The 14054-nt window shown below is 46.6% G+C and overlaps 1 protein-coding gene across 1 annotated transcript in view; it reads left to right on the forward strand.

Annotated features, from left to right (window-relative positions):
* The first annotated feature begins 1802 nt into the window (after window positions 1–1802).
* PANX1 (pannexin 1) overlaps window positions 1803–14054 on the forward strand; it is a 52531-nt gene continuing 40279 nt past the window's right edge. The window contains exon 1 of the mRNA XM_055320573.1: window positions 1803–2204. Within this exon, the coding sequence (XP_055176548.1) occupies window positions 2024–2204 (181 nt within the window). The 5' untranslated portion in view covers window positions 1803–2023. The remainder of the gene's footprint in view (window positions 2205–14054) is intronic.

Consider the following 14054-nt stretch of genomic DNA (forward strand, 5'->3'; position numbering starts at 1 on the left):
CCTCTGTCATTCATCTCTATCAAAGACAGGGCACCAGTTTGGGCTCCTGTTACACTTCATGCGCAAAATTTCAACAGCCTTTCACCTGGCCTCCCTGCCTCCACTCAGCGTTCCCCATCCATTTTATACAGGGCTGGAAGATTAACCCTTTTAAAGCCCAACGCTATTTGTATAGCCCTCCCCAAACTGCCTAATGCCCAGGGGGGAAAAAAAGTTCAGACTACCTTCTCTGGCCCAACCTCTTCATCTTTGACTCCCTCACCTTCATCTTCCCTATACCAGTGTTAGATTTCTGTACTTCCCACGTCCTAACAAGTTCTTTCTTGCCTCTATTTTGAATTCCACAAACGTGCATTGATTGCCTCCCTGCTAAATTTTAAAGACTCTGCCAGGGCCGAGGACAATTTACGAAAAAGGCAGGGGTCCTGGCTAACCAACCTGAGGAACCCTGGGGGAGATCGTGGAGCTTGGTGAGGCAGGCAGTGGCCACGCTAAGAAATTTGGATTTTATCCTAAAAGCAACACACACTTTATGTAGGGCAGTGACACCATCCGATTGGAGCTTTTCAAAGCTCCCTCTGGCCGCTGTGGGAGAAAAGTGGCTTATCCGCCTTTGGGATCCACTGCTGTATGTGGTTAAGAGAAAGGATGAGCACTGGGTGTTATACTGTACGTTGGCAAATCGAACTCCGATAAAAGAATATACAGAGAGAAAGAGAAAGAGGAAGGACGGTGGCCTAAATCCCAGTGCTGGAAGGGCATGTGGAGAAACACCATCACCTTTTCACCTGGCGAGGACCAAGTGAATCTGGAAATTCACTTTCCAAACTATGGCAGCTGGGAGAACTGGAAGCGTCAAAGACGACGCTGGAGGCTCTGGCTTGGGTGGATGGCGGTGCTTTCCGCCAGCCGGGGAAGACCGGAGTTCAGCCGGAGGGGAAGATAAGGCCTGCGTTCCCGGGTCCTAGGAGTCCGAAGTCCCGGGAGCCACCCGGGCGGAGGGCGGCGTAACTGCTGGAAGAGCCTTAGGACAGGTGGAGACGTGCGCGACGGACCTGAGCGCAGGCGGGGGGGGGGGGGGGGCCGGGGGGGAAGAGCCGAGGAGGCAGCGCAGCCCGAGGGGCCCTCCTGCCTGCGGGTTCTGCCCGCCACAGCATCTCCTCGCGCTTCTCAGGCTCCACCTCCTGGAAGTGGGTCGGCAGCGGCGGCCGGCAGCGCCCACAGCCGGCGCGCGCGGACGGCGGAGGCTGGAGGCTCGGCCCCCCGGCGCGGTCACCGAGGCGCGGAGGGTGCAGAGCCCCGTCCTCTACGCCGGCCGCTGGGCTCTGGCGGCAGCCGTGGCCCTTGGAAGCGCTTGCGGCTCCTGTTCAGCGGGTCCACCGTGCAGAACTGCGGGGAGAGCGGCGTCGCGGGGACCGTCCCGTCTACGCGGCGAGAGGTTCCTTTCATTAAGGATCTCAGAAACCGCGGCCCAGGAAGGGGGCGGGGCGGGGCGGGGCGGGGCGGGGCGCTGAGGCCGAGGGGCGGGGCGTTTCCGCGGCGCCGCTGCTCCGCCGGGGATCGCCGTGCTGGGCGGGCCGGGCCGGCCGTCCCCGGGAGCTCCGCGCGCCCCGGCTGTCGGAGGAGCTCGGAAGAGCTCGGGTTCCGGGAGAGCTCGGCGGGCTCTGTGCGAGCGGGGCGCGGGCGGGGGCGCCGGCGGGGGGGCGGGGGCGGGCGGGCCAAGCCGGAGCGCACCCGGGGCCCGCGCGGGGCGGGCGGAGCGCGGGCGGGGGGCGGAGCGCGGGCGGGGGGCGGGGCGGGGGCGCGGCGGCGGCGCTGTGGGCCTCGCAGGCAGCCGCGCGCCGCGGCGCACAAAGGCTGGCGCCTGTGTGAGCCGCCCGGGAGCGGGCAAAGGGAAAGCGAAATCCGCGGGGGCGGCAGGTGACGGCGAAGGCGCGGCGCCGCGGTCCCGAAGCGGGGGCCCGGGCCTGCCCCGCCCCGCCCCGCCCCCTGGGCCCGGGGACTGAAGCGCGCCGCCGCGGCCATGGCCATCGCCCACCTGGCCACCGAGTACGTGTTCTCGGACTTCTTGCTGAAGGAGCCCTCGGAGCCCAAGTTCAAGGGGCTGCGGCTGGAGCTGGCCGTGGATAAGATGGTCACGTACATCGCCGTGGGGCTGCCGCTGCTGCTCATCTCGCTGGCCTTCGCGCAGGAAATCTCGACGGGTAAGGCGGGGCGCAGGGGGGCGGGGGCGCAGGGGCGCGGGGGCGGGGGCGGGCCGGCGGCGGGAGCCGCGTGGCCGCGGTCCTGGGTCTGCGGGACGTGGTCTGACTGCGCGCCCCGTCGGTGGACGCGCGGTGGAAAGGCAGCCCCAGGCTGATGGCCTCTAGTGTTCTTTGCGCACGTGGTGCAGGCTGTGGCCTGCGGATCCCGCTTGCATCCCCCCCCCCGTTCTGCCTGCACCCCGCTGATCCCGACTGCGCCTTGGAGTGCGAGCCCTGCCCTCGCACCACGGCCTCCTCATCCCGTCCTCTCTCTCCCACATTTGCGTAATTATCCAAAATTTTGGAGCAGAGAAGTTCTGAGTGGCCGAGCGGAGGGCGTGAAGAAGAGTACTCCACGGAATCTGTGCACTCCCTTCATTATCTTACTGGCTGATACCGAGGCTTGAGCTCTGGGGGGTTGGTTGTGAATGATGGGAAATGACTGCACTTGGCAGGTATTAGCGGGATCCCAGAATCCTCCATCTCAATGGCCTTATTATGAATGGGGGATGAACAAGCCCCCTTCACGTGGGCTGTCGTTTACTCATAATAACGCTTCTGAGGTGCCAGTGTTTGGGGCAGGATCCTGTGGTTGCCTAATAAGACTCTGGTCTTCCTCAAGAGCTGAAGCATAGAAAAAGGATACTTTCGAGGCAACAGGAAAGCAGCTAGAAAGTTTTGATGGGCGGTGGGAGAGAAGAGAGGACGGTGGGGCTGGGCCTGGGGAAAAGCCTATGTGAGAAATGGTGCCTGCCTCCAGCCGTGGAGCACAGTGGAATTTGCATAAGCAGAGGTGAGACCTTTGTTAAGATTCTGAGATCACAATTGCACTACTCGGGATTTACCCCAAAAATACAGATGCAGTGAAAAACCGAGACTCCTGCACCCCAGTGTTCATAGCAGCATGTCCACAATAGCCAAACTGTGGAAAGAGCCTCGGAGTCCATTGACAGATGAATGGATAAAGAAGATGTGGTCTCCGTATACAATGGAATATTCCTCAGCCATTAGAAACGACAAATACCCACCATTTGCTTCGACGTGGATGGAACTGGAGGGTATTATGCTGACTGAAGTAAGTCAGTCGGAGAAGGACAAACACTATATGGTTTCACTCATTGGGGGAATATTAAAAATAGTGAAAGGGATTATAGGGGAAAGGAAGGAAAATGAGTGGGAAAAATCAGAGAAGGTGACAGAACATGGGAGACTCCTAACTCTGGGAAATGAGCAAGGGGTAGTGGAAGGGAGGAGGGCGGGGGTGGGGGTGACTGGGTGACGGCCACTGAGGGGGGCACTGGACAGGATGAGCACTGGGTGTTATACTGTATGTTGGCAAATCAAACTCCAATAAAAAATATACCAAAAAAAAAAAAAAAGATTCTGAGATCACAGAGAATGTTATATATGTTCCTGGAAGGAGAAAGATAATGACTGTACTCCCTGAGGAGGAGCGTTAGTCAGTTTTGGGTTATGAGCATGAATATGGGTCCAGGTCCGTTAGAACAGAGTAGTACAGGCTTGGTAGTTTTAAAAGTGCAAAGTTATTGTGTGAGCAGAGGATGGACTGGTTGAAAACAGTACTGAATAAGCCTGGTGGTATCATGTAGGGTCTGGGATCAAGGAGGAGAATCGGAGCTAGGGAGGCCAGATGCCAGAAGATGGGGCCTTGGTTGAGGTCTTGTGCATGGATGGGGGCCAAGATTTGAAGGGAAAGGATGGGAAGGGGTGAATTCTAAGATCAAGGAGCAATAAGTGGCACCTGTGTACCTAGTTTTTAATAGGCAATGAAGGGCAGATATGACCAGAGTTGATGGAAAGGCTGCAGCCCAGAGTGATTGGAGAATGGTTGGGGGGATTTTTGTTTTTTAAAGATTTATTTATTTAGAAAGAGAGAAAGAGCACATGCACAGAGCAGGTGGTGGAGAGGGGCGGAGGGAGAGAATATCTAGCAGCCTTCCCACTGGGTGCAGAGCCTGATACGGGGGCTCGATCTCATGATGTTGAGATCATGACCTGAGCCGAAATCATGGTCAGAAGCCTGAGCCCCCCAGGTACCCTGAGAATGGCAGTACTCTTGATGAGAATAGTGAAGTTGCAGGAGGAGTTAGTTAGAAGAGGGTTATGGTAAGCTTAATTTTGTGATCTACAGCACTAAGTTGTTCAGCGTGGCAGGAAGTTGCCAAATTCATTGTGGAGAATAAGTGATCAGTTTTTTTGTCTTTGGGCAGGCATAGTCCTGGGGTTTCCTTCCGCCTTCCAGATGGACAGGAGTTGGGACTTCTAGTAGAAAGGAAAACCACCAAGCAGCTTGGGTCCTAGAGATAATCTCTCCCTTCAGCAGATGTTCTTTGGGTACAAGCTATGGGTTGGACCCAGTCCTATGCCCTGAGGGCCCAGGAGTAAATGAGGCACAGTCCCTGTCATGGAGGAGTAACACTCTTGGGCACCTGATGCCAGGAGGAGGGAGTTGGTTACCCTTGGTGATCAAAGTTGACATCTACCCCCCCCCCGCCCCCATAGTAGAGGGATTCAGAAAGCAGAAGCACTTTTCAACAAGTTTAAGTTGATGGGCTGAAAGGCATTTGGCTGGCATAGGGAATGGGTTCACCCAGCAGGAATCTGACCTTACGCTATGCGCAGAGCGCTGCTGTGTGTTGAATGGGACATGAAAGGAGTTTGAGGCATGGTCTTCCTCCCACCCTGTAAGAGTTTACCTCCTATCTGGGTGCTAGGACAGACATGTTGACAGGTGGCATTCAGCAGCATGTAATTCAATGGCAAGACAGTGTCAGGCTCTGAGCCCCAAGCAGGTGAAGGTTGGGGGAAGCTGTGGAGCAGACTCCCATTCTTCTCAGATGCTTCAGGCATGTGGGATGAAGCCAGCTGGACTGGGGAAGACCTGTCTGGTTGAGTACTCAATTGGGACAGCGAGAGTCAGGTCAGTCCAGCCAGGCTGATAGGGAAGAGCAGGAAATCTCACTCTTTTCCCACGGGTGGTGGCGTGTATATGTAAAATGTGAAAAATCACCTTTTCAGGGGCGCCCCTGCTAGGAGACATCCTTAACCCCTGAAGTGTAGCCAGGAGCCTTTGGAAGGCTTTGGGACAGTGAGCTACTGGCTGTTGAACTAATTAAGAATTAAAACACGCACCTGGTCTAGTGAGGCCTGATACTTCTAACTCTGCTGGTCTAAAACACTCCAGGCCCAGCTCCCCATAAGGTGAGCTGGGTTTGCACAAAAACCAACAACCCAACTTTACATTAACTTGGCACACAGCAGAAGACCGTTTCCATGTCATCGTGCCTGGACTAGGAAGACTGGGATGGAAGCCAGAGAAGGGAGAACTGACACTCTGTTTTACGGGCCCTAACTTTTTCTCTCCCCTTGCCTTGCCTCATGTCTTGTACACGAGTGCTCAATAAAAATACAATGAAGGAAATGCTGGAGCACATTAAGGACTTTCTGGGGTGCTCCCTTGGACTGTGGCTGGGCTCAGAGGAAGCAGGGGCATTCTGGGGAAGGGAAAGCATGGAAGAAAGGAAGCCAGGTTCCAAGGATAAGGTTAGGTCAAAAATTCCGGTTGCCAGGTCCCACCCAGTGCCTGGAATTCACCAGCTAGAGACAAGGGTTCCTGGCATGGAGAGAGAGACTTCCCAGTCGCTGGGCGACCCGGCATTTGAGAACACAAGTCATGCTGAGTTGTGGTTTCTATCCTGATGTCTGTCTCCAATAATAGCATTCACGGATACAGGTCATCATGGGAGGGAGCCAAGTTGCCCTGTTTGACTTATAAGTGTGGATTATATTCCGTGTACCCCGGATTCCCTTTGGCAGTATTTCATGATGAAGAGGGAGCTGTGTTTGTAATGTTGAAGCACTCTACTAGGTCAGGCAGATGAATGCCATTTCCTGTGGCCCGGAGAACACACACGTGTCACCAGTGTGGAAGCTGCAGGGAGGCAAAGTTCTTTGCCACAGAAGGACCCTTGTTCTAATACACCTATCCCCAGAGTTTAGAGTTTAGAAATAGGTGGGTGACACCTCTGTGTAGAATACAAGCATCAATAGGGGTGCGTGGGTGGCTTGCATAGTCAGTTAAGCTTAGGTCTTGATCTCAGGGTCCTGAGTTCAAGTCTCACATTGGGCTCCATGCTAAGCATGGAGCCTACTTAAAAAATAACAAAAAATAATGCCTAAGTAGGCTACATGGCCTTTAAGCTCTGAAGTTTTAAGAGCATTTATCTAAGCTATTAAAGAAATAGATTCCCTAAGCTACCTTTCAACATCAGTGGGACCCATGTTCTTGGACTCTTTCCACAGGGGCTGCCATGCAGTTGGCCTAGGGCTGTATATATATATATAGGTCCTGGTGCCGAGGTATTCCTCCTGCTTTGTTTCTCTGGTGCCCTAACCTGGCATGTCAGGAGGCCCTGGGAGAGGAGAGCCCCCGTCTCCTGCCAGGGTGCTTCTTGCCCTGAGCCAGGCTGGCTGGACCAGATGAGCAGCGGGGGCAGCCAGCAGACCCCTGGAAAAGGTGTTTTGTCTGCCCGGGGAGCCTTCTCTCCCTGCTGCCTTCCCAACGAGTACCCGCAGTTCTGGGCAGAGGGATCTGGTCTGTCTGGGCTAGTTTTACAGGGCCAGCATTAGGCCAGCCCGACACCGCCCCAAGCCCCGTCGAGCCGAAGGACAGACATAGATGCTAACTGTAGCTGCTTCTGATACTACTAGCTTACAGTTCTCCCTGTGTTTCCTCCACTCAGGAGAGGCTACGGATGGGTACAATTTCTCTGGGTTAATTTTTTTTCTTTTTTACTGTTGTATTTTTATTGTACAAATAGTACCTAAAAACCATTCTCATGGTAAATGATGCATAAACCACCTTCATCATGTGCTGGAGGTAACTTACCATTATGGATGCTTAGAACAGCTTCAAAGTCTCCTTCCTCTCATGAGTACACAGGTATACATTCTTTTAAAAACTAATTGAGTCCTGCATAGTGGTTTGCGTTTTCCCACTTCATATGTTTTGGAGGGTGTTCTGTGTTAGTACATAGGCATTACCTCACTATTTTTTTAATTAAAGTATAATTAACTTACAATGTTATATTAATCTCAGGTGTATGCTGTAATGATTCAGCACTTCCCTGCATTACTCACTCCTTTGCCCATCCCCTCACCCACTCCCCCTCTGGCAACCACCAGTTCGTTCTGTGTATTTAAGAATGTATTTTTTTGTTTGTCTCTTTTTGTTGGTGGTGGTGGTTTCTTAAATTTCACATGTGAATGAAATCATAGGGTATTTGTCTTTCTCTAGCTCCATCCATGTTCTTACAGAGCGTCACATATTCTTATAATTGGTTTAAGTACTCTTAATGAGGCACGTTTAGGTTCTTTCAAAATCTTTTTTTTTTTTGCCTTTTATTTTATTTTATTTAAATTCAGTTTGCCAACATATGGTATAACACTCAGTGCTCCTCTCATCATGTGCCTTCCTTAGAGCCTGTCAGCCAGTTACCCCATTCCCCCTCCTCCCCTTCTGCAACCCTCCACACGTTTCCTAGAGTCGAGTCTCTCACGGTTCGTCTTCATCTCTCATTTTTCCCCTCTCAGTTTCCCCCATTCCCTTATGGTCCCTTTCATATTTTTTATTTTCCATGTATGAGTGAGACCATATGATGATTGTCTTTCTCTGACTGACTTCACTCAGCATAATATCCTCCAGTTCCATCCACGTCAGTGTAAATGGCAGGTATTCATCCTTTCTGATGGCTGAGTAATATTCCATTATATATATAGACCACATCTTCTTTACCTGTTTGTCCGTCGAAGGACATCATGGCTTCTTCCTCAGTTTGGCTATTGTGGACTATGTTGCAACTAACATTGGAGTGCAGGTGTCCTGTCATTTCACTCTATCTGTGTCTTTGGGGTAAATACCCAATAGTGCAATTGCTGAGTTATAGGGTAACTCTATTTTTAACTTTAGGAGCCTCCACACAGTTTTCCACAGTGGCTATACCAGCTTGCATTCCCACCAACCCACCAACAGCGCAAGAGGGTTCCCTTTTCCCCACATCCTCACCAACATTTGTTGTTGTTTTTCCAGCTTTTTAAAGGGAGGCTTATATTGAAATGTATTTCCCTCTTAGGACCGCCTTTGTTGTATCCCAAAGATTTTGAACAGTTGTGCTTTCATTTTTGTTGGTTTGCATGAATCTTTTTAATTCTTCTCTAATTTCCTGGTTGACTCATTCATTTTTCAGTAAGATGCTCTTTAAACCTCCAAGTGTTTGAAGTGTTTGAGTTCCTTCCAAATTTCTTCTTGTGATTGAGTTGTAGTTTCAAAGCATTGTGGTCTCATATATGCAGGGAATAATCCCAGTCTTTTGGTGTCGGTTGAGACCTGATTTGTGACCCAATATGTGGTTCAATCCTGGAGAAAGTTCCATGCGCAATTGAGAAGAATGTGTATTCTGTTGCATTAGGATGGAATGTTCTGTATATATCTATGAAATCCATCTGATCCAGTGTGTCATTCAAAGCCCTGTCTCTTTGGTGATGTTTTGCTTAAAAGATCTGCCCTTTGCTGAAAGTGGAGTGTTGAAGTCTCCTACTATTAATGTATTATCTATGTGTCTCTTTACTTTGGTTATTAATTGGTTGATATAATTGGCTGCTCCCACATTAGGGGCATAAATATTCATAATTTTAGGTCTTCTTGTTGGATAGACCCTTTAAGTATGATATAGTGTCCGTCTTCATCTCTTACTACAGTGTTTAGTATAAAATCTAATTTATCTGATATGAGGATTGCTAACCCAGCTTTCTTTTGAGGACCATTTGAATGGTAAATGGTTCTCCACCTCTGCATTTTCAGGCTGGAGGTGTCCTTAGGTCCAAAGGAGTCTCTTGTAGACAGCATATAGATGGGTCTTGCTTTTTTATCCAGTCCAATACCCTCTGTCTTGACTGATCATTTAGCTCATTCACGTCCAGAGTAACTATTGAAAGATATGAATTTAGTGTCATAATGTTACCTATACAGTCCCTGTTTCTGTGGATTGTTTCTTTGGGCTTTCTCTTTGTTTACAGGGTCCCCCTTAATGTTTCTTGCAGAACTGGTTTGGCGGTCACATATTGTTTCAGTTTTTGCCTATCCTGGAAACTCTTTATCTTTCTTCAATTTTGAATGACAGTCTTACTGGATAAAGTATTTTTGGCTGCACGTTTTTCTAGTTTAGTACCCTGAATATATCCTGCCAGCCGTTTCTGGCCTGCCAGGTCCCTGTGGATAGGTCTGCTATTAATCTGATGTTTCTCCCAATAGAAGTTAGGGATCTCTTTCTCAAGCTGGTTTTAGGATTTTCTCTTTATCTCTGAAATTTGCAAGCTTCACTATTATATGTTGGGGTGGTGATCAGTTTTTGTTGATTTTGGTGGGGGTTTCTCTCTATCTCTTGGATATGATGCCTCTTTCCTTCCTCAGATTAGGGAAATTCTCAGACATGATTTGTTCATGTGTATCTGGTCCTCTCTCTCTCCATGCCCTCTGCAATACCAATGAGATGAATGTTATTCTTTCTCAAACTATCATTTAATTCTTGGAGTCTCTCTTTGTGGGCTCTTGTTTTTCTCTTCCTCAGCTTCCTTCCTTTCCAGACCATAAGTTTCTGGAGGGCAGGAACCCTCTGTCCTCTGGTTTACTGCTATATCCATAGTTTCCAACTAAGACTTGATACATAGTAGACATTTAACAGAGTGTGTGAATGAACAGAATATCCAGTCCCACTGGATCCTGAGTGTTAGTTATTCTATTGTCTGGAAGATGGAATTTTTTTGTATCTTCAAAGGGTTAGTTTTAAAAAAGTTTGTCAAAAATATTTGGAAACTCTGTATAGTATCATTGGAACTGACTCAAATAACAATAATAGAGGAAGGAATGTGAATTGAGAGAAGATAAGCAAACATTTAGTAATGATGAGATCAATTTTAAAGTAACTAGAACTTACCCAAGCAGCATTTGGTCTGTTTTCTTTTTTATTTTATTTTTTTTAATGTTTTTACTTGGCATTAATTGACACACAATGTTATATTAGTTTCAGGTATACAGCGTAGTGATTCAGCATCTCTATATGTTACGCTGTGCCCACCACAAGTATAGGTCCCTTCTGTCACCATACAGTGCTACTAAAATATCATTGACTATATTTCCTATAGTCAATTTCCTATATTTCCTATGCTATACCTTCTATTCCCATGACTTATCATTCCATAGCTGGGGCTCTTATTCCCCTTCCCATTCCCCTTCACCTATTTTGCTACTTCCTCCCAGCCCCTTCCCTCTGGCAACAATCAGTTTGTTTTCTGTATTTATAGATGTGGTTCTGCTTTTTGCTTATTTGTTTATTTATTCATTTGTTTTGTTTTTTAGATTTCATGTCTGTTGCAATCATATGGTATTCATTTTTCTTGGTCTGACTTATTTCACATGGCATAATACTCTCCAGGTCCATCTGTTTGCCCTAAGTGGCAAGATCTCATCCTTTTTTATGGCTGCATAATATTTTGTCTGTGTGTGTGCATGTGTACATACCACATTTTTATCCATTCATCTATTGGGGGACACTTAGGTTACTTCTATATCTTACCTATTATATATAATGCTGGAATAAACATAAAGCTTCATATATCTTTTCAAATTATGTTTTTGTTTTCTTTGGGTAAATACCCAGTAGTGGAATTACTGGATCATACAGTATTTCTGTTTTTATTTTTTGGAAGAACCTCTGTACTGTTTTCCTGTATCAGTTTTACAGTGGGGAAAAGAGTGTCTCCAATGAATGGTGCTGGGAAAACTGGACAGCTACATGCAAAAGAGTGAAACTGAACCAATTTCTAACACCATACAAAAAAATAAACTCAAAATTGATTAAGACCTAAATGTGAGGCCTGAAATCATAAAAATCCTTGTGGTTGACTGTGATTTCTTTGACATCAGCCATAGCAACATTTTTCTAGTATGTCTCCTAAGGCAAAGGAAATAAAAGCAAAAATAAACTATTGGGATTACATAAGGAGATTGGAATTATATAATAAGCTTTTGCACAACCAAGGAACCCATCAGCAAAACAAAAAGGCAAGATATTAAATGTAGGAAGATATTTACAAATGATATATTTGATAAGGGATTAATATCTAGAATATATAAAGAATTTATGCAACTCAACACCAAAAAAAAAAAAAAGGAGCAGTCTGATTAAAAATGGGCAGAAGACATGAACAGACATTTCTCTAAAGACATCCACATGGCCAACAGACACATGAAAAGATGCTCAACATCACTAGTCAGGGAAGTGCAAATAAAAACCACAATGAAATATCACGTGTATCTGTCAGAATGGCTAAAATTAAATTAAATTAAATTAAATTAAATTAAATTAAATTAAATTAAATAAAAAAATAAATTGGCAAGGATGTGGAGAAAAAGGAACCATTGTGTGCTGTCATTGGGAGGCATTCTTTCTCTTTGTTTTAGTGAACACTGTTTCCTGACTTGAAATTAGAAGACCCATTTTTGATTATTTACTCCCCCTGTCCTGTGCCCCCACCCTGACCCCTGCCCCAAGAAAAAAGGAAGAAAGGAAAATGAAACTATGGAAGAAAGTCTATTCTTTCATAATAGATGGAATTTCCACCACTGGCAAAAACTGAAAGTACATCTTGGAACCTTTACAGCTTCTAGTTTGGATTAGCAACACCCTTTAAAAAAAAAAAAAAAAACACATAAGCACCACCTTTCCTCTGCGCAGTACTTCCTTGGATTGCTTTTTGCCCAAACCCCTAACTGAGGCAGTAAGTTTGGTCCAGAGTGGAGAAGGGGAGGCAGTTTGGGAGCATCATGCCCACTGTGCCCTGGCTGAGTGAGGCAGACAGTGTGGGGACATAGGTGGCCGGGAGTGCAGGGACCCAGAGAGAACCTGTATAGTACTGAAGCAAGCCTTGCTGTCTGTGGGATACAGTTGTGTGTCAGGGAAAGGGGTTTTTCATTGTCACGGATTTATTCATCCTCTCTAAAGCTTGTGCCCCTTTTTCTCTGTATTTTATGTTTTTATCTGATGATAAAGACAGGGCTCAGTGTCAAAAATATGGAAAATAGGGATCCCTGGGTGGCACAGCGGTTTGGCTCCTGCCTTTGGCCCAGGGCGCGATCCTGGAGACCCGGGATCGAATCCCATGTCGGGCTCCCGGTGCATGGAGCCTGCTTCTCCCTCTGCCTGTGTCTCTGCCCCTCTCTCTCTCTGTGACTATCATAAAAAAAAAAAAAAAAAAAAAATGGAAAATACAGAAGAGAAAAAAATAGTAGTAATTCTACTGCCAGAGATAGCCACTCTTATATCTTGGTAATATCTTCCCCCGAGGCTTTTTAGATCTACATAGCTGACAGCTTCTACTCTTAAAAAATCAAACACTAAATCAGGGCCATCTTACCATGTATTCTTAAACTTGTTTTTTGTTGGCTACAAAATTGAATGTTGAATAGGAATATCAAAATGTAACCCTTTCACAATGTGTTTGCTAATATAAATAGCATTGTGGAGGACACACTTGAACAGAGCTCTCTTTCCAATGAAGATTCCAGTATTTTGACAAATTGTGTAAGTCTAATTAGGAGGTCAGAGTGTGCAGACATTTTCAGGACTCTGACATGGCAGGCCACCCTCCAGAAGGATCGTCCCCTGCCACTTCCACCAGCAGGTAGGAGAGGGCCCTTCTCCCACCCTCAGCAGCACGTAGTGTTTGTCGTTGACAGTTTAGTAGATGGATAAAGCTATGCCGTTGTTTCAGGTCACATTGATTCAGTCACAGCATTGAATGTTTTTCCCTAGATACTTATACCATTTACATAATTCTGTGAATTGTTCGTGCCTTTTCCTTGTCTTTCAGAGGGGAAGTTGGTTTCTCAATGGATTTTATTAACTTCTAAGATAGTTTCGGATATTTGGGGGCCATCCTTAAAGGCAGATACCTTCCTTTCCAGTTGTCAGTTACCTTTGAATTGTGACTATGGTTAGTTTTGATGAGCAGAAATTATTTTAAATTGTCAAAACTGTCTGCCTTTTAATTTTTTTATTTCTTCAATTCTGTTATGATTAGACCAGTGTAGCTCCTCCTTATGACAGTTAAATATCCATCTAGTTTTTTTCTAATGATCTTTGATGATTTTATTTGAATTTACCTCTTCAATCTGTTTTGGTCTTTTGATACTGTAAATTAAGACTCTTGCTGATAATTCCCTCATCGTTATTTATTGAGGAACCTATTCCTTACCCAGTGATCTCTGGTGATTTCTTTATTATAAACTCTGATGTGAATAAGCCTTGTTAGGACTATTTGTATTGTTCTATTGGTCTGTTAATTCTCATAAAATACCAGACCATCCTATTACTGCTTTCATCCTATATGCAAGGAGGTACCTGGGTAAATTAAATAAATAAAATCTGGAAATAGTGGAACCATGAACAAGGAAACCAAAGCAAAGCTCAGCAGTAGAAGTGTCTGACTTGCCTAGCGCAGAGTGTTGCATCTTCAGGGGATAAATTCCTCATAATATAGTAAATATTTAGAATGCTACTGAATTTTAGAAAGAGGATCATGATCAAGAGGTCCTTATTGGAACTTGTCAGGTCATCTCAACTACTGGACACTTTTTTCTTTTCGATAGTTATGAGAACCAGTGCATTGCCACATTTTGGGATGTTATTTAGGCTGCGTCAGCTTCCATATTTTGATCACTGCTATTACTAGTGT

This window comes from Nyctereutes procyonoides, unplaced genomic scaffold (genome assembly GCF_905146905.1).
Source record: "Nyctereutes procyonoides isolate TBG_1078 unplaced genomic scaffold, NYPRO_anot_genome, whole genome shotgun sequence".
Lineage (NCBI taxonomy): Eukaryota > Metazoa > Chordata > Mammalia > Carnivora > Canidae > Nyctereutes > Nyctereutes procyonoides.